We start from the raw sequence: 20,221 nt of genomic DNA, 5'->3' as shown, positions 1-20,221 counted from the left end.
TGAATGAGAACGGAAGATACAGACCCCAGATGGAAAACTACTGGGGGGAAAAAACCACACCCACTTATTGTTCTTAACCTCTGGGAAAATAAATCTGCCAGATGTGCTGCAGCTGGTCTGTGAGGACAGCATCAGGCTGGCGAACATGCTCTGAGGGAGAACAAGGAGGTATAATCACAGAATCTTAGAATAGTTTGGGTGGGAAGGGACCTTAAAGCCTCTCTAGTTCCAACCCCCTGGTGTGGGCAGGGACACACTCCACTAGACCAGGTTGCCCAAAGCCCCATCCAGCCTGGGGGCTCTGGAGGTATTTAAAGGATGCGTAGATGTGGCGCTGAGGGACACGGTTTAGTGGTGAACTCGGCAGTGCTAGGTTAACAGTTGGACTCAATGATCTAAAGGGTCTTTTTTAACCTAAATGATTCTATGATTCAATGATTCTAAGGTTGATGTGGTCTCTTGGCACTCTGCTTGCCTGCAGGGGAGAGGGGGGCAGGCATTGTAAACTGGTGCTTTGCAAAGCAGAAAACAGGATACAGTGAGTAATATGTGAAATGGTACTGATTTCTGTGGTTTTGGAGAGGAAAAAAAAAAAAAAAGAAAAACCCCCCAAAAACCCAACGCTCAAAATCGAAAAGATAGGAACTATTTTTAGATGTATGGAAAGAAGATGAGAAAAGATCCTGTGCTCATTTGATGCTCTGAGTGGTGTTAATGCTTGGTGGGGCAAAAAGAAATTCTTGCAAGATTGTATCTGTGAGAAGGAGCACTGTGCATAAAACGGAAGAACTGCCCCCTCGTGTGGTGTGAAGTGGAAGTGGACGGACCACACCTTTGTGGGTGCCTGTGGAGCAGCTCCAGGACCTCGGCTCGGTCCAGTGTCTCCTGGGCTTGGGCCCTGCGTGGGGGTGTTGAGAGCGTGGGGCACTGCGGAGGGGGCCAGACGTTATTCCACAGGAAGTTTTGCAGGTGGTCTCAAAGATCGTCTCCTACGCCTGCCGGCACTGGCAAGGGCTCGTTTTTGCAGGTCGTGTTCCTCCTCTCTCATCTGTTTCTAGGAATTGGCGTGGGACTCTCAGTAGCTCTAAACTAGCACACAGGTCATGGGAGATAAGCAATTATTAATTTCTGCTGAAGAATTAATGCATAATTATTTTTGAAAGTTCATCAAGGTGCTTCTTGGGTAGTGACATACCAAAAAAAGTTGTTTTAATGAAAGCTTTGAATGAAAAGTTCCTAGGGGAAAAGCAGTTTGTGCTTTCCAGAGCTAGGCTAGTGAGGAAAGTTAGGTGAATTTTCCAGATTTTTTTTTTTCCTCCTTTGGAAAGTTAAATTTTTATTTTACTAAAACATATTTCACGAATTCATGATAGTTTCATTGAAATGACTGAGGGTGAATTTCTGGCTAAATCCAAAATGGTTTTTGAAAAGAAATACTAAATTTTTGTTTGTTTGTTCATTCATTCAATTTGAACAGATATTTTCCATTAGGTCTTCCAAATTAAAAATAAAATTTAATTTGACAATAAATACTTCATCTTAGGTCAAGCAAAACACTCATTCATCACAAAACATCTTCCTTATCTAATTTTTTGTGTGTTTTGGAAGTGATAGCAAGTCCCTGCAGAAAGATCACGTCTTCTATTGCTGTGATTGACCCAGCGATGAAGTTTGGCATTTGCAAAAGCCACCTCAGAGTGTAGTAGCAGCTGAGCAACATGAGCATTTCTTTGCCTGTATTCCAGCTATTCCTGGCTACAAGAAGCTTTATGGCACTTGGCCTGGAAGTTGTTTTCTTTTTGACGGAAGGAAGATAATAAGAAAGAGATAATGGCTGCTAAACAATGCATTTAATGCCCAGACAGGGAGATGACTGAGGAAGGAGCCTGGTGAGCCTGCTCTAGGATTGTGGAGGATCTAGAAGAGTGTCCTACACCGCTGGAGCTGAGCACCCAGGGCAGCCTGATGGACTGTCCCCGCTTCACGCGATTATGTTTCCTGATTCTGACCGTTGCAGCTCCCCATCCAAGTGAGTCTCCTTGTTTGATTTCAGTGCTTTCCACTGCATGTTAGTAGCTAAAAACTTTTTAACTGTTATTAGAAAGCTCAGTTGTGTCCAGCTAAAACTAAGACCACAAACCCCCTAAGGTGAGAAAAGAAATTAAGAAAGTGAAGGTTGATTCATTTGACCTAACAATCACCTAACTTGGGAGGGGTGACTTTTTGGATCTGCCTGAAGTCAGATGAGGTGAGTCCTCTCTCAAAGGACTGGCTCTTTACCAGGAGAGTCTCAATGATTAAAACCCCTTGTCAGCTCTCAGCACCAGCATGCTCTAGCACTTCAGCCGGGCTGCTGGTGCATTTTGGCTTGGCTGTAAAACTGCTGCCTGCAGGAATACTGAACTGAGTCAGTGGTGGTGACCTGGGACACTGCACCCAGCTGTATGTAATCTGGCAGCTCAGCTGTGAACGTCATTTGTCCTGGGATCTGGATGTCTACTGGAGATATACTTGAAAGGATTGTGCCAAGGAGTTTTTGGAAGGAAAGAAAATAAGAACAGATGATTCATCTGAACCTGCCTGGGAAGAAGACATCTTAGCTCAACAAGAGCAATCTCTTTCAACTCACTTCCCAAGATGCCAGCTTCCTAGTGAAAACCCCAGTGGCAGCAGTGGGGGAATTATATCAAGTTTCTACCCCACAAATTATTTTGGAGACTGGGACCAGTACCGTATAAAAATTGCCTATTGGCAGACAATGTCTCCTAAGCCATGACTGGGTTTGCCCACCAAAACTCATCCCATTCTGTAACAATAAAAGTCTGGGGAGAAAACTGGTAGAAAATAATTTTTCTTTGTTTTCTCATTTAGATATTGCCATGCCCAGTGACAACTGTGCTGAGGGAAGACAAGACAAACCAAATGTGACAGTCTACCACTGTAAGGACTGTGAGAGCAACATATGCGAATCATCCAATTACGAAGACTTTGTAAAAATTAGTGAAACACAAAGTGAGACATTTTCAAATGAAATAATTCAGTTGGTGACCAATGAAACACACATCATTATGTGCTTTCAGCAAGAAGGTACTGTTCCTGAAGGAATTTATGCCATTTTCTGGGAGAAAGCCATGGGAGCAGGAGACTCATGTGGTGGCATCGTGGAGGCTGTAGGTATGCTCTACAGGAAGCCTGGCTATCAGCATATGGAAAACATATTTCTGGTTATGAAACTGAACTGTTATATGTTTGGGCAGACAGTGAGGTTAATGAGTTAAACTAACTTGTCAAAATGAGTTTCTTTTGTGAAAAAAGTCATTAAGTCATTTGCAAAAATAAATTAAATTCTCTCAGGTCAAACACTGCTTAAAACTATGCTAGAGGTTCAGATAAATTCATGTTACCCAGATTTATGAAGATACTTTTTTTTTTTAATAAACAAAAATTCTCATGGACAAAATCTGTGCCAGTTTACAAGGTATGAATCCCATCTACTTGAGTCAGCACACGCTGAAATCCAGGCCTAGCCTAAAGAGCCATTCTGTGTTGCTCTTTTGTACAGTTCAGTAAATAACCAGGAGGTATCCTTCCAGCTTTCTCATAAAACTGTCAAATTCAGAGATAAAAATGCCTGTCCGTACATGTAGCAAGTGGCTCCAAGAGGGCAGAGCTTCATAGTGGATCAGATTGCATGGATATGATTTAGTTGAACTCCATCCATGTCAATTACATTTCCCCAGTTAACATCTGATTGAATATATATTTGGCTTTGCCCTCCTGGCTGTAGGTGATTCTCTGAAAGCAGCTTTCATCACCGCTCTTGTTAGACTTAGAGCATCCTTTCTAATCTTATTGCTGACAGAAGAAAACGGGGAAAAAAACCTCTCAACCTACATATGCTTTTGTTCAATCTAACATTTCCTCATGTACTTAATTTCCGACCACTGTAAACCAGTCCTCTCCTAGATTTATGCTTACCACTGCTAAATATCTACATGCTGTTACTGCTGTGTAAAGCTTGGATGACACTAAAACATCCACAGTGAAAACTGGAATTTGCTGTAGACATAGATGCCTATATCCCTGGAGAGGGTAACAGGTGGATGTGCTGACTGTGGCATGTGTAGGTAGGATGGAGTTTTCAGGCTAATAGCCGTTATCGTTTCCTACCTCTTAGAAGAGGAATAAGTTATATAATGGCAGTGGCATGTAGGCTGGGCGAGAGATGCGCTCCAGGGTCCCTGAGATGTATACAGCTGCTGGTCTTGCTTGTTCCTCTTCTTTGGTTCCTGTGGGTAAACGGAAAGTGCAAAATTTTGTCATAGTTATTATTTGAATATAATTTAAATGCAAAAAAGCTTTTTACAAATATTTTGGTGTTCTAAATTATATGTGAAAACTTTTTTGCTTTCTTCAAATTTGAAGATTTCCATAATTGGTTCATAGGACAGTTCATCAGCTTTAGTGAGAAGAAAATCTAAATTATGACTGGTTGATTTGAACAGTTGGTGAATTAAATATGATTATAGCAATGTCCAATTTTTTGTGGTGCATGAAGGATCCAATTTTTTAACCTATTAACCTCTTTAATCTTTTTAACCCTTGACTGAAGATCTTCTAAATGATCCATATTTATAATTAAAACTTCTTTTATCTTTCAGGTTCTTCAGAAAATGTGACGTTTGACACCGCTAAAATTTGCTGTGGAGCAGAAACAGACCCCTCATTGACCAAACATCCTCTGAAGTGCTACACTGAAACGTCAGGTGAAAAAAATGGAAAATCACCAGCCAACATCACTGGTGAGGGAAATCCAGGTTAATCTCTTCATTTGTTTGTTTGCCCTTTACTTTGAGAGAGTTCTGCCCAGACAGCTTGATGCGAACAGTTTTACACGGAGTGGTGGTGGGGAGGCAGGTGTACTGTATATTCAGTGCCCTTGGACCCACACGTGCTGTGGCCATCCAGACTCAGAGACTTTCCCCTAGCCCATGTAGGTGCCCAGTCCTGGAAATATATATCCGCAGTAACCACTTTCTGTAATGGTAGCTATATAGCTATAGATACAGGGATGCTGAGGGAAGGTGGTGCGTGATGGGCGTGCAACAAGTTTCCATGAATTCCACTTACCTGTACGTGACAAATGAGACTTTACCTCCAGACTAAAAGGACATTTGTTGCATACAGTTATTTTTATATCCAAATTTCTGTCACTGTGGAAACCCCTATCGTCTTCCTTAGGTTATAGACAAACAAGGGATCCTTGCTCGAGACAAGCAAACACTAATCCTCTTCTGGGGACAGTCTTTGGTAGGTGCATGGCTCTTCACTTTTTGCTGTGGTGTTTGGGATTTTTTTTGTTTTGGAGTTTTTCTTTGGTAATTTTTGAATGTGTGCCAGCTGATTCTATTATTTTTCTTCCAAATTAGTTGAGTATTAAAATAACCTTTCTAGATATTTATATGTTTAAATTCCTGTGCATTGAGGTCTTTAAAAAATGAACAAAATTTTCTTAGTGGCCTTTGAACTCATCATTAAGGATGTATTACCTAACTGAATATTTCTGACATGCAGACTATCCAGACTCCACCCAGAATGATAGTGCCCTGAAAAGCATTCTTCCAGCTTTTATTTTCTCCTTATTGCATGTCTTGTTTTAGCAGAATAACTGGCTAAAAATAATAAGATCATTAAAAGACTTCATAAGAGCTATTGACCTTCTTCCACTTTCAGGGTACAAGGTCTCGCACCTCTTGTTTTTGGTTATTGCAGATGAGATGGATATTCCAAGGTTTCTGATGTGGTGGGGAGTCAAGGATTAGCTTCAAGTGTTGATAGAGTAATTTTTTCGGTTACAGGTATCTTCATTAAGATATCCTAAGCCAGAGGCTATTTGTTCTCCTGTCCACCAGTTCCTTCTCTCATTATCAGCTTTTGTGGGGTACATTGCAGAAGCACCAGGCTCAATTCTTCCTAGCTGGTGCTTGTGAGGCAGGGTCATTTCTTGACACATCTGTTTGATACACTTGGTCTCTTTATTTTCTTCTACTCTGCAGGTGATGCTCAATTTTCAGTCTATGAAAAGAGCTGCATTAGCATCATCATCCTAGTACTGATTCTTGGGTTTTGTGCAGCAGCACTGGCAACGTATTGTGTTCGACGGAACCGGAAAGGTCAAGGTACAGTCTGACAAAATGTTAGGTTTCCTGTGGGTAACATGCCTTACAGGCTGCACTGGTAGTGGGAAAAGCATACAGGGTGTTCTTTCTGGATCTCATTTCCACAACATTGTTTATGAAGTTGCTAAATGATATTCACTGTGAAGGGGAGGCTGGGCAGCAGGTACGAACTGCACCTCAGCTTTGGTGCCATGGCATAGTCCCCAGCCGGCAGGTTTTATTACGAAAAATAAGCACAGAATAAATTTCATAACTGTTACAGTAACATAGCCAAGCGATTGCACTGCTCAGCCATACGTCAGTGGGATCCGGTTCCTTGGAGTGGTCTCAGACTGCAACATCGCTGTGCAATTTCCCCTGCAGGGACGCAGCCCAGCCCAGGAGACCGCTGAACATCCAGACGTGGGCTGACAGGTCCTTTAGGTGAACAGTTCCCACTCACAGAAGAGTGAACTAAAGAGTCAGTTTTAATTTAAGGAAGGATATTTTCCTAAATATGTCCAAGGAGGGAGTTTGTTTTGCAAACTAATATGCATGGAAAGGGGCTGGGGTAGGCTCCATGGAGTAAATAGGGAGCGATGTGAATAAAATCTTCTGGAAATATCTGCCTTCCTTGGTATTGCTCTCTGCTCTTCCTTCCTCCTTCACAACACAGAGACTGTAGTATTCTTAAAACGAGATAATATTAAACCACCTCTTACTTCAGAAATAGTTGTGCTACAACAGAGTATAGGACCTGGGATGCAACTGTGCTGTTATATGGCGAAGTATCGCACCTGCCATACGTGGTGGGGATTTGTGGACAAAACACAAGGCCTGTGGATTGGTTTGAGATGGATACCAGTGAGTTTGTTCAGGAATTTCAGATAAATATAAATTGGGGAAAAAACAACTGCAAGTCTGTTAGTTTTAATTCTTCTAAGTAAATCCTTGCTAATGCTGGTACTTTTTTGCTATTGTTTTCCAGGACCTGTCATAGTGCTCCATCAGATTTTTAATGGTAAGATTTGACTTTTTGGGGTTTAATTATGGTAAATGATGAAATCACATTACTACAATGGCAGGAGAGCGTTCAGTGAAAGGATTAGATGTGTTCACTAGGACCATGTTCAGTGGATGCCATCCCTGTATCACGTCTGAGTCAACAGACTTTAGCCCCTGTGTGACTGCAGTGGTTCCAGTACTCGTGTGTTGATCATTTACACACTTTGACAGACTCTCCTTGACCCTGACACACAGCTTCCCCCTATATCCTGTAGCCAGCTTGGCTACAGGGTTTATAGGACCTTGTGTAATGCCAGAAGCTGAGACATCTCCTCTCAGTTACTGAACTAGCCCATCCTTTTTTAGAAACAAATTGTCCCGTTGACTTTCCCCTGGTAGTTGATTGTTTGTTTCTAACAATTAAATTTCTAAGTCTGAATTTATTTAAGGTTAACTTGTTGGTTAGAAGTTAGTTAAAGCCTGACATTTTTATCTTGCGCTCGCTTTCTAGTGAATGGGGAGAAATAGCTGTTTTGAGATGCTGATTCATCTCACCTTAGAATGATTTTAAGATGAAACAGATTAATAACTCTGTGAAGGTGCCAGTTTCTCTCTGGTAACTCTAAAGGAAGCCAATGGTAACAAGCTGAGAAGCTTGAAAATCTACAGTTAGATAAAATGCAAGGCTGTCTCTGAAAAATGAGTTGCACAAGTGCTTGCAAAACCCAGTAAAGACAGCACAATGCTAGTCTCACTGCCGTTGTGCTATTAAGACATATTAATACATATATTGGTGTGACAGGTAAAAAGCCTACCATTGGTGGCTCTCCAGAGGTCTTTCCCCGTGGTGTAACACCCAGTGATGTTTCAGGCCTGTCCTAGAGCCCCTCTAAGGCAAAGGCAGATGGGCCACAGGAACCAGGGCAGGGTTTCAGCAGAGATGCCATGAACTCGCTGGGCAATGAAGCTGCAATCCTTTCACCTTTCAGGGCAAGACGTGGTCCGACAGCAGGTGGGACAGGGTAGCCGCCCTGAGGACTTCACGCTCCAGATCTCCAAGCCTAAATACAGGCAACTGAATTATAATTCTCATTGAAAACAACCTGTGTCTTTGGTCTCACAGATATTTTTCCTTCAATTCTGCAGGTATTGGAAAAGCCAAAGGGACTCCTGACGTGGAAAACCTTACACCTTTTCGAAAAAAAATCTACAAATGAGAAAACCAGGCCTCTATGCCAGCAGCATACTGCCCAGTAATAATGTACAGCATTCAGCTGAAAAAACAGATGCTCATTTTATATGACACCTCATCGTAGTTTTCACAAATCTACCTTCACCAAATCCTCCGTGCATTCACTGAGGGCTGTCATTGCCATAGCGGTCCAGCTCCAGGCCTTTGTGAGCAACTCCAGAAGCTCCCTCGTCTTCCATCCTCTCCTGGTTCTTTGCTGAGGACAGCAGTCATCGCAAGATGTGTGGCTGGCTCAGCAGCACAGGTTTAAACCAGCTGAATTCTCTCAATGGTTTTCATGATTGTGAAACTGTCAGTTCATCTGAAATTCTTCAGAGAACTGCAGCTGTGCTCAGGAAGGATGCATCGAAACCTGAGGCAGATGATCTCTGCATGTCTTCCATTTTGTAATGCAATAGCATGCCCATAGGTCTTTATTTTTTTAACTCCCAGGGGACCTCTAGATCCCAAAAAGCATTTTGTACAGGTGACTGGTTTGTTGAGTTAGAGGGGTTGGGCCTTTTGAACAGACATTTGATTTTGCAACCACCTTCAGGTTGAGGACATCTCCTCTGCGTGCTTGTTCCCACGTGAGGGTGGATGGGAGGGCTCAGTAAGTATTTACTGAGTATGGTATTTTGACTGATCCAGTTGTGAACTCTGTTATATCATGATGAATGTTACAATATGTTTATTCAATAAGCCAAAGTTAAGGTTACCCGTAAAAAGTATACACTGGGCAAGGATTTAGAGATAGAAGGAAAAAACCTTTTCCTCTTTATACAGTACCTTAGCAGGATTGCAGTTCTTGGTTTTTTTCCCAGAACAGGACTGCTGTAAGCTTTCAATAGAGTAGAGCTGTGTCTAAAAGGACTGAGGAAGAGGTTTGTTTGGGACAAACGCCATCTTTTTTTGAGGAAGTAATATGTCTGGTGCTATAGCCTGGGAAAGGAGCACTCAAATCAGGTATGGTCCTTTCACTTTTTGACCCCACAGCAGCTATCATGAGATTTGCTTTTGGTTCTGTTTCCCTCTGCTGTTAAGTCATTGCTCTGGGCACCTTTGAGGAAGTGCCAAGTGCTCCAGCTTACGCAGTCAAGCTGTGCTTCTGGAGATCTCTAGTGATGTACACGTTATTTTCCTATACCTAGAAAAACACTGTCTTAAAATTGAAGGCCAAGGCAGTTCTTTTGTATGGTCTTTTAATGAGAAAAACAAATGTGTCTGTGTATAACTGTGGAAGAATCTATGCGTGGGTGTATATATGGTGTTCCATATGGATGTCTGACACCGGGTGGTTTTAGTATAAACTCAGATTTTGAGTTCTTTGGAAAAGGGACAAAGTGTTATTTGAGAACTCACACTATATTAACCTGAGGGATTCAGGTTTAATGATGTGCAGATTCAATTTCTGTTCTTTAACACCAGTTGGGGCCAGAGAGCTGGGCATGTTTGGAGAAGTAAGATTATATGGACACCAATGCCCAGTTGCTTAGCTCTATCAGTCACAAGACACAAGTCACAGACCGATCTTTATGCCTCACTCAAGCACGCTTTCCTTTACATCACTTCTTTCTACTGATGATTATGCAGATTGTGATATTCAGAGGCATCACTAGCAACTGTTTCACTTTGCCTCTCTTGAGTTGTGTTACACTGGTAGACACTAATCATCCCACATCTCAGGAAAAACTGCTATAAATAGCTTTAAAGATCTACAGTGTTTGTAATAAGTAACTGCATTGTGTTGGCTTGCAATATACAAATATAGGCAAATATTTTTTTTATGAAATAAAAAAAGGACTAAAGATACTAAGTGGTCTGGCTCACCAAATGCAATAATTTGATTTGATAGCTGTAATTTCGCTGTAATTTCACTGTAATGAGTCTTTCTGTTTTGTCTTCTTATACTCACTGCAATAAAACATCAGCTTAAACTTGGCTATTCATTGGTTGATCGTATTGCTATTTGGTATGTTATTCTCCTTTACAAAACGTCACCATCACATGACTCCCAAACTCATACTGTATTATCGTCATGACTCACTTCTTAAATATTGCAAAAGCAAAGACAGGGAGTAAGAGATATCTCTGGGCTTCTGCTTTTGTATCCAGTAGCGAGCCTTCGTAGGGCTAATTGAAAGGTCATTTCACAACCTGCCTGATCTCTGTTTTCTTTACAATAACTGATGAAATTTCTGTGCTTTCAAGCATTCAAGAAACTCTTCAGGAAGCAGGAAGAGCTTTTCATCATATCAGGGAGAGAGCAGGAGCTAATGTGACCTGTAGCTGAGATTCTCTTTTGGTGGTGGTTAGCAGCTCTTGCGTACACTACAGAACATGTTATTGAATGCGAAGCCAGGAGGCACGTGAGAGGTACATACCAAGCTGTTGCTTGGAAATTATGCACATTGTCATTGCCAAGATGCAGTTAAACCTGTAGTTTTGTGAGCAGGGTTTGTATGATAATTTAAAGTTTACCTGAAGTATTGGAGCGTCTCTCATCTACTTCCTCCTTACAAAGCCAAGGCTTTTGCATTTGCAGCCACCAACAGGCAGCCTGCTAACCCATGGGAACACTGACAGACTGAATGGATTGTACCGAGCACCTACATATCCAGTAAGGCCACAAAGGGAGATAATTGCCTGACTTTGGCACTGTGAAAAGCAACTTTAAGCCTACCTTTTCTCAGTTGACTAAAAGGGAGGTAGGTGCTCTGCTCGCCATAGACACTTTCCAATCCTGCCCTCAGGGTTGGGGGTTGTTCAGTAGTAGGAAACTGTGGGCTGGGCGTTTTAAGTGTGAAGTCAAACGCAAGATGCAACACTTGAGATAAATCTCTCTTCCCCCTCTCTGTTGCATTTGTTGTGATAGCACTGTGCTGCTTTTGCCGTAGTAACTTTTCTTAGCTGATGTAGCTGGAAGAAAACCGGCCAACTTGTGGCATACAACTCTTTCTTCAGGTCTTTAACTCATCAGTCAGATAATAGAGAACAACTGAAAAGACCTTTGAAAATGCTGTGGATATCGAGTCTCCCAATTACATATCTCTCTCTTCTGCTTCTCCCATGCTTCCCTGGCCAGAATGGTATGTACAATATAGACGTTCTTACATTTCACAAGTTTCAATATTTTCTATCTTTCTCCTCCCCCCCCCCGCCCCTTCATTATTCTATTGTCTCAGACAGGTTCCTGGCAAATTCACCATTAGCACAAACAGGTGGAACTTTGAAAAATGTTCTCTGAAATTATAGAATGAGTTTTTAGAAAAAAAAATAAAAAATTATTGTGATCGGAACTTTTCTACACAAAAACTTCTCTCTGTAGAAAGAGATATTCATATTTACTAGGGATGTAATTATCAAAGGTGTAATAAAACCTTACTAGAAATATCCATTGCTGAATATTGTTGTAGCTATTGAGAGTACAAGCTGGCAGCACACTTGGAGTGTTCAGATTCACAGTGTGAATCTCTGAGGAGAACAGGCTGAGGAAAAAGATGTCTCCAAACAGTCAGCCCCTTTTTCCCCATGATCATTGACAATAACTGGAGAGGATGATGACTTGAGAAAAAAATATTATCCATAAATCAGCCTATGTGAAAGGAAGATGCAGTGAAACTGGTGAGAACATTTATTTTGAGTGTCTTTGCCGTTCTTTCGTTAGTGGTTGTTAGAGGAGTCAGTACTGATTTCTGCAAATATAATTTAACTCTTGAACTCCTAGCCTGAACTTTTGGAGAAAACAATTGACGGGCTGCAGCTGCTTGTCATTAGCTGTGTGGGTTTTTAAATCATGCAAGTGTGGGTCAATTTAGAAGTACTGATTTTAGGCTGATGGAGATGAATTTCCTGGGGTGTCCTTCCCCGCTTGTAAAGGCTGAATCCTCTGTACTTCTCCAGCCTTCTCTGTCACCCCATTTCTCTGCTGCTTTGGAAGGCAATTGCTGACAGCTCCTGGGTTGCCTTAATTCCTTCTCTAAGTGCTGTAGGAGGAACATCCTTGTGTCTGGTCAGGTTGGATTGACCTACTGTATCTAAATTCCCATGATCTGGTCTTTCTGTGTTTGGCTTCTGTGTTTGTTCTCTCATTAAAATAAATTGTTTTAAGCATATAGGGATCCTTAACTTTGCTTGTCAACACTGAATAAGTCTAACCTTTCTACGCTATATTTGTCCTAGATATACAATACTCTATATTTAATTTTTCTTCCCTTGCTTTTAATGTAATTTCTTTTAGATGTTTCCCATTTGATCCCTCTGTTCCTTGCTATTCATTGCATAAGTACTTACTGTTCTCAGACAGTCTCAGCATATATTTTTACACCTTTGTTTCTCAGTACAGGCTGGAGTTATACCTTCCGCAGTTCTCTTCCTGAGAGGCTACGTTATCCACCTTCCTGATGTTGGTTAAGCCTCTTCTCTAAAAACAGGGAAGGAAAAAAAGAAAAAAGGTGTAATTTTCTTCCATTCTCTGCCATTTTTTGATACCTTTGAATTCCAGATTTAGATCCTCAACCAGCTCCAATTATTGGGCTGAGTTCAATGAAGCTTGTATTTTGAGAACTGATAGGATCATACTGGGAATCTACACAGCAGACTAAAATTTTTGCATGAGTGACAGAAGGCGCTTTTTTACCAAGGCCTTTTAAGCTTTGGGGAGACGTTGAGTTGCACAGGTCAATGGGCATGAAAGGTGCTATGGGTTTCAGGACAGCCAAGAGATGATGTATACAGGATAGCAAGACCAAGGTCCAGTCTATACAGAGCGGTTCTGTTGACAGAGTAGTTGTTTTTTAAAACTACTTTGATATTAATAGATCAAGAAGAACTCTGATATTATAATTTCACTTGCATTTCTTATTTTTAGGTGGAGAAAATGAACAGTCAACAGACATTATCAGTGTTTGGGAAGGAGACTCCATCAGCATAACTTGCTCACTGGAAGGTTCAGGAAATGAAGTGGGAGTGTACTTGACAACTAGAATACAGCCAGTCAATGTGTTATATCTTTCCAAGTGGAATACTTCATATATCCTTCCTGCTTTGGCTAATCGCACCAGGTATTCAAAGGAAGGAAGGAATCTCCGGATAACTCTGCACAATGTGCAGGAATCTGATTCCAATATCTACCTATGCTCTAATATTGTTAAAAACAAAGGCCATCATAAAAAGCTGAATGGGAAGACAACCATAGTAGTGGTGAAAGGTATTGCAATTCCACCTTTTATGTCATGAATTAATAAATACAGATACATATTTTAAATCAAAGATTGGAAGGAAGCATAATGGGAGGGATAGTCTGACAAAACTTTAAGCATGTCTGCTCAGGTAAAGGATTCGAGGGAAAGTGTGGGTCTGTTCCCTGAAAAGATGAAGAAAACACATTAGATAGAACCGTGCTGAGAAAACCCTTAGAACATCAATTCATGACTAATTTAATCCTAGCTACAGGTTTTCATGAGTCATAGCTTGCTGCAGCAGTTTGGAAACAGTGAGGACCTATACTTCTTTCCAAAACAATCAGTCAAATCTTTTTGAATAACTAGCAATGAGCCTTTTTTTTGGTAGTGTTATTTGCAAATCTGTTTTGGTTTTAGTATTTCATCTTAAATGACAAATTGACAATGATTGGGAAGCAGGGTTTGCAATTTGGGCATCAGTAGATAAAGGGATGTGGGGACTTCTCTTCTTAACAAACTGTTGATGAATGGGCAGAAGTGCTCCTGTTGGCAGTCATTTCTAGTAAGGGGAAGAATTTTTCTGTCCTTTTCTTTTTCTTCTTCTTCTTTTTTTTTTTTTTTTTCCTCATCGGAAGAGGGCTGAGTCCACAATATTCTTTGGCAGCTTACTCTTCTATGTACCTACCCTTCTGATGAGACCATGAAACCTGGAACATCTTTACCAAAAATTACAGGGTTTTCTTCCTTTCCTATCCCCAAGGCATGCAAAACCTAATTCATTGCTGGTTCTGTAACAGTCCTTTATGTCTATGAAGACTTATCATGGTCTTCCTTAGGCTTCTCGTTTCAAACTTCTTGACTGTGTTTTCTCGAATGAATTCCACCTTGTGATTATGTACTGTTTCTCCAAATTATTTTATTAAATTACCTCATACCTCTTTTTTTATTCTGATTCTCTTCTCTAAAATGCTTGCAACCTTCCCAGAATTATCTTTAGTACAAATGTGATAAATTCTGTCTTCGTTCCCTCATCCATGTTAATGATAACATCAAAAGGAACATGGTCTGTCCTCAGTGAAATGTCTTCCCAGCTGGACAGCAAGCTGTTAATAATTACTTTTTGAAGACCAGTTTTGACACTGTTTCAAACCTGTTTGGTCAGTCCTACTTTCAGATCCTGAGGCACGAAAACATGCCAGGGTGTACTGACATAGATCTTTCTTCTGAAAGCATGCATAAAGATAGCCTTAAAAAAAAAAAAAAAAAAAAAAATCGTATCTAAATTTCTGCAGTCTGTTCTTTCTGTCTGTGACCTCGGTTTTTGCTCCCTAGCGAAAATGCACTGCGATGCCATTAATCTCTCTTGTTTTTAGCAAAAACCAGTGGAGTTGTTGAACAGTCACCACTCTATGTCAATCCTCAGCAAGGCCAGTCTATCACCATTACCTGTGCATTGAAAAGCTTGCATGAAGATGAAGGGATCCTCTTGCTCAAGACTCACATGCAACCTGAAAGAGTGTTGTATGTTTCAAGTCAGAACGTTTCAACTATTTTTCCTGCTTTTGCTAATCGCTTGGAGTATTCAAAGCAAGAAAAGAAAATAGCGATAACTCTACACAACTTATGGAAAAACGACAGCGATATATATGTGTGTGCTGGGGTGGCGAAAAATTCCTCTTTCCTCTCAGTGAACAGAAGCGGCACCATGATGCTGATTAAAGGTACCGACCTTTTGCTTGTTTAATCATAAATAACTATAGGCATGTTGCAATACTAAAAAATCTGTGGACAAAAAGCTTGCAGAACTTCAGTCAGGACAGGAAGAGCTCTAATCTATGGCTAGACTTCTTCTAATACCTGGGAAAGTTTGGAGAGAGTGCTCAGACTCCTTTACACCCTGTTGTCCTAGGGCACAGAAACAGGGTCTATGTTTCACCTGCCTTGTACAACCAGAGGGGAATTATGAAAGAGAAAACTTGCTATAGTCTTGCATCTTAAAAAAAGATGAAAAGTCAAAATCAGACAACAAACACTTCAACGTGTCTGTGAATAATCTGTCGGTTTTAGGAAATGAATCGGTATTTTTACCATCAGTTCTTTGACCTTAATGTGACAAAAATATCTTTTAGAAACCATTCCCTATAGCGAGTCTTTATGTTTAAAAATAGGTCCCACTACAGAGCATGGAAAAAGTTCTCAGGCATTAACTTAAAGTACCACAGATAATAGCAGAGATGATCTCACACCCTTACTATACGCTGAGCACACTGTGAGCATGTGTTCCATTGACAGGGTTTCTTCTTCTTCTGTGGGATGGTGGGGTAACCATTTGCTACGATGAAGACAAACCCAGCTATATAGTGCTTGATTTTGACCTTACTGGTGCAATTTAGCCCTGTGCATTGGGCTTTGATGAGATCTTTGGGTAATTAAAATAAGGTTTACATAGGCCCTAAAATTTGCAAAGGATCTATCTGCAGTCTGCAAAAACGACTGCGGTCTCATTCTATGCCACTAACTGGTGCAACAACTCAGTAACATGAGTTGGGGACAGTGACAGCTGCACATCAAAGCAGCAGGGTGATTACCAGACATTATGTAATTCAGAGATGAATTAATTGAGTTTTTAGAGAACTGCAACCCTTTCCACTAGCACTATTCTACTCAGTGTACGTATTTCAGATCACAGTAGCCTCCTGCTTCTGTCTGCAGTGCTTGCAGCCTGACAAACCTCGCTGTTACAGAAATCCTACGTACCCCCAGCCGAGCCCCCAGTGTTCCTGTAATATTGCAGTAAAACATTTTCCGTTATGAGCGTGTGGTCCTACTTCTGATCAGTGGTATGGAAGCCCTCGCCTTTGCGGAGTGCTCCTCACTGACCCTTCATCACATGCCACCTGCAGTCATCGCCAGCCTATGGAAGAGCACAGGGAATGCCAGTGAGAATACTAACGGGACGACAAATGTGGATGTGTAGCATGCTGTTGATGTCTGATTTCTTACTGACCAGTAAATAATTTTTTTTTTCATAATAACAATAGAATTCTACCTCTTCATACTTATAAGAATAATATAATTTCACATGCAGAAGTGGAGCAGACAGACTGCAGTAATAGTTCCTGGGGCATCTATAGTCTTATCATCATGCTAGTGCTACTGTTATCTGTGGTGATATGCTGCACCTCGTACCGTGTCTATGTAAGTATGCTGTTACCATGCTAAAGCAAAACTGAATAGATGCCTGTGATATTATTTGTAAACAGTGACTGAGTCAAGCAAGCATTTGATAAACATAAGGAATTGTGGCTTTCTATTGTCTCCTCTTTGCCCTTGTTTAATGTCTCCCAGCTGTAAACTCCTGGCAGTAAAGACCATGTCTTCTGTTTCTGTAACTGTTAGTAAACGACGTATTGTTTGCATTTTGATAACAAACCTTAAGTAAACCTCCCAGTCAACACACAGCTATGTATTGTCTGCATTTCCCTGAACAGAGCACCTCACTGTTCTTTTTTTGTCGTCTTTTTTTGTCGTCTTTTTTTGTCGTCTTTTTTTGTCGTCTTTTTTTGTCGTCTTTTTTTGTCGTCTTTTTTTTGTCGTCTTTTTTTTTGTCGTCTTTTTTTTTGTCGTCTTTTTTTTTGTCGTCTTTTTTTTCGTCGTCTTTTTTTTCGTCGTCTCTTTTTTTTTTTTTTTCAATTGAGCTGTATATACCAATCTTGTAATAGATGTAAGAGAATGTTTGGAGGGGGACACAAGGACAACAAAACATTGTAAAATAGCCTAATGTCTGAAAGTTGCTGTAGGAGAATAATTTTGCCCTGTCCTAGAAAACAAGGTGACCAAGAAATTTTTCCTTTGCTGGGATTATTTACATTCATATTCTTCAGAATGTGCCCAGAAATTATTTGTCTCTGATAGATCCTTCTGCACCATAAAGATTACACAAAATTAACAGAGTATGGGTCACAGGCCAGGCTCCTATCTCATCCCTTCACATATGACTTCAGTACTGCTAAAACCCAGTAGTATAACACCATGCTGGCAAAGCCAAGCAGCACTGTGGGAACTGGCCTCTTGTGTTATCGGTAACAAACTAAGGATAACCATCACTTATGTTGAGGCTACAGTTACATCCAACTCTTGAAGGAACTTTCAGTGAAATTATATCAGACTGCCAATAGAAAGTTAAATAAATAGGTTAAATAAGTTAAATAATAGAACAATTTCCACCTAATCCTCTAAGACCTCATTGGGTTATGAGAGTAATTTTAAAAGTACATTTCCACTTCAGACAGATGGATTTCTAAGATGTAAATTGACTCCCTCCTTGTTCAGGGTCTTTTCAAGCTCTGTTCTGAACAGTGGTTTGCTTTGCTTTCCAGATGAAGAAATATTCCCAGAAAAAAAACCCAAATGCAGTATATGAAGATATGTCCTACAGTTCTAGACGTAACACCTTGGTCAGAACCAACACTTACACTAGTGGCAATTAAGCTTCTGCCAGCTGGGACTGTGCGTGGATCGACCATTCCTTTACATGCCTCTGAGAGCTGCTTTAGCAACCTGATGCAGTAGTTGAACTGAAAATACTACCATCTACCTTCTTCACTGGAAAGAAAAACTGGCCACATGAGCCAAAGCTATTTCTGCTTTTTTGACCATTTGTGAATATATTAATTTTTTTTAAGGTATAGAAAATGTAGAGAAATGCAAATACCCTGTGCATGTGTTTGCAGTGTAGTGTGGAAAGTAGTATTTTTGGACTATGCATTTGGCTGGTATGGGCTCATTTCTTTGATTGATAAATATAACCCTTTCAGGGAAGGTGGGCTGGATTGAAAGGCCTGGTTATGACCTTTGGTAAGTGCTCAGGAAGAACATAACAGGCCTGTTTAGTAATATGCATGGATTACAGTTCTTTTATAAATCCTCGTGTGTCTGCCCAAGAGCTCAGGTAGCTAAAACAACTCAAGAATTACAGCAAAGAAATCTCTTCTGAAGAGAATTCAGAAACTTTGTGGCAGAGTGAAGTGCTAGATATGTATGGGCTTACCTATTCAAAGATCATAATGGTCCCACAAAAATGCAATCCAGTCTAAATTTTAAATTACTGCCTTTGTCAGAAATACTGGCATGACTGGTGTGGGTCTTGATATGATTGACATGCAAAATTACTAGTCTTGGGGCATGATGGCTTTGTGGGACAGCAGAAATATTTGTGACATGCTGGTGTTTTCTCAAACTCCAGATGTCTTAGAACTGCACAGCAGAATGCATTTCTCCAGGTCAATGACTCTGCATTGTACAGTACGAGGTGGACTGATCTGGGATAAAGCCAATGCCTGCATTCCAGTCTGGGCACGGGTGAGTCTGATCCCAAATCACTCTTAACAAAAGAATTTATCAAAACCTCACATCAGTCAAGTAGAAACTAAATTTGGTTTAGTAACAGCTTAGACCAGGTTGTTACGATGAGCTTAACCCTCCTCTAGCCAAAGAAGGGCTGCAGCTTCCTCCAGGGCTGTTTTGGTTCTGCAGAGCTGGGTCCACTGTGGAAAATCAATAATCTTGCATGCCCAGAGGAATATCAAATTGCGCTGTTATGAGGCAGGATTGGCAGGGTTGGCTTGTGGTTTCTGGGCACAGGCTGAGACTAGATTTTTTTCTTTATTGATGTATTTGTTTAGTTTTTTGAAGGATTAGGGCTGGCTTTCCATTGATGAGACCACATAGCTGGAGGGGATCTCTGCCGAGATCTCAGCTTGCCGAGCCAGGCCTGCCACTCGGGAGAGCCCGTTTCCCTCCAAATGTCACTTGTGAAACGCTGTGCACCAGATCCGAGGGAGACATCTGCTCGCTCGGGTGGCTGGTGCAGGGATGGGTTTACCTTGTAAGCAAAGAGGTGTCTGTTGATTGCAGAGCTTGCAATCTCCACATAGCTGTACCTGAATGAAATTATGTTTGTGGCTGGGGCTTTGTACAGTTGCTCAATATTTTTATATATGTATTAAAGACTATTTCATATATCTTGCAAATGAATGCTAGTTATTGAATGGACTGTTTCTTTCGGTGGGTTGTTTTAAACAGAGTGATTCAAAGTCTTCTTGCAAAATGCAGTATAACTTGCTCCTAACAGCACCTCAACAGACAACATAATAACTATTTTCCACTTTATTTACATAATCTACATGTGAGCATTTCTTGTTTTAAAACTAATCATTGAAGAAAACACCAAAGAACACTTCAGACCATGTGTATTCATGCAATCCTTTCATAACGACTAAGATAAAATTCCTGAAGAGCTTAAAATGTCAAATGGCGACGGGTAAGGCACAGACAACACTGAGGAAGCTCGGCCCATCCTTTGAACGGCGCCTTGCACCTGCTCGCAAGGACCGAGGGCCACAGGGCCCACTAAATGTGGAGCAGGAGGTGGCACCTCACCACTGTTGACCCTGTTGAATGTCCCCACGAGCGTGGCCCCAGCGGGGTCCCATGTCCCCTCTCGGGGATCCCACATCCCCTCTCACCATGCACAGGCACACCCTCTCACCACCTGCAGCAGGCCCTGTTGCCACGGTAACAGGAGGCCCTGTGGCGCCCATGGCGTGGGCAGGCCACAGACTGGGAGTGCTGCCAGCCCCTCT

The 20,221-nt window shown here is 41.1% G+C and overlaps 2 protein-coding genes across 22 annotated transcripts in view; both read left to right on the top strand.

Annotated features, from left to right (window-relative positions):
- LOC129214633 (uncharacterized) overlaps window positions 1-10,333 on the top strand; it is a 56,409-nt gene extending 46,076 nt beyond the window's left edge. For 10 of the 19 annotated variants that reach the window (XM_054846587.1, XM_054846594.1, XM_054846593.1 and 7 more), the window contains exons 2-8: window positions 1,862-2,029; window positions 2,872-3,174; window positions 4,662-4,817; window positions 5,242-5,310; window positions 6,057-6,179; window positions 7,147-7,179; window positions 8,310-10,333. In XM_054846587.1, the coding sequence (XP_054702562.1) occupies window positions 1,966-2,029; window positions 2,872-3,174; window positions 4,662-4,817; window positions 5,242-5,310; window positions 6,057-6,179; window positions 7,147-7,179; window positions 8,310-8,380 (819 nt within the window). In that variant the 5' untranslated portion in view covers window positions 1,862-1,965 and the 3' untranslated portion in view covers window positions 8,381-10,333. The remainder of the gene's footprint in view (window positions 1-1,861; window positions 2,030-2,871; window positions 3,175-4,661; window positions 4,818-5,241; window positions 5,311-6,056; window positions 6,180-7,146; window positions 7,180-8,309) is intronic. The other 9 variants (XM_054846595.1, XM_054846598.1, XM_054846597.1 and 6 more) reach the window with 5 other exon arrangements.
- A 343-nt stretch (window positions 10,334-10,676) lies between these two features.
- On the top strand, window positions 10,677-19,613 carry CD7 (CD7 molecule). Of its 3 annotated transcripts, none has more exons than XR_008579826.1 (6): window positions 10,677-11,014; window positions 11,359-11,483; window positions 13,265-13,603; window positions 14,951-15,298; window positions 16,619-16,775; window positions 17,957-17,989. XR_008579826.1 is itself a non-coding variant. In XM_054847091.1 (6 exons), the coding sequence occupies exons 1-6, from the start codon at window positions 10,986-10,988 to the stop codon at window positions 18,065-18,067; spliced, it is 1,062 nt and encodes a 353-aa protein (XP_054703066.1). In that variant the 5' UTR covers window positions 10,677-10,985; the 3' UTR covers window positions 18,068-19,613. The 3 variants fall into 3 exon arrangements, 2 of the variants coding, with proteins under 2 accessions (XP_054703066.1, XP_054703067.1); XM_054847091.1 differs by having other exon boundaries at window positions 16,666-16,775; window positions 17,957-19,613; XM_054847092.1 differs by having other exon boundaries at window positions 10,677-11,102; window positions 16,666-16,775; window positions 17,957-19,613.
- Window positions 19,614-20,221: the final 608 nt, after the last annotated feature.

The sequence above is a fragment of the Grus americana genome, chromosome 18, assembly GCF_028858705.1.
Source record: "Grus americana isolate bGruAme1 chromosome 18, bGruAme1.mat, whole genome shotgun sequence".
Classification (NCBI taxonomy): Eukaryota; Metazoa; Chordata; class Aves; order Gruiformes; family Gruidae; genus Grus; species Grus americana.
This window is presented reverse-complemented; position numbering and strand designations above follow the sequence as displayed.

What these genes read in the sequence shown, in the direction of transcription:
- CD7 (XM_054847091.1), top strand. Translation starts at nt 10,986, where the DNA reads ATGGATTGTACCGAGCACCTACATATCCA. An exon ending in AACCATAGTAGTGGTGAAAG is followed by an intron (nt 13,604 to 14,950) that starts GTATTGCAATTC and finishes TCTTGTTTTTAG; the next exon opens with CAAAAACCAGTGGAGTTGTT. An exon ending in CACCATGATGCTGATTAAAG is followed by an intron (nt 15,299 to 16,665) that starts GTACCGACCTTT and finishes TTTCACATGCAG; the next exon opens with AAGTGGAGCAGACAGACTGC.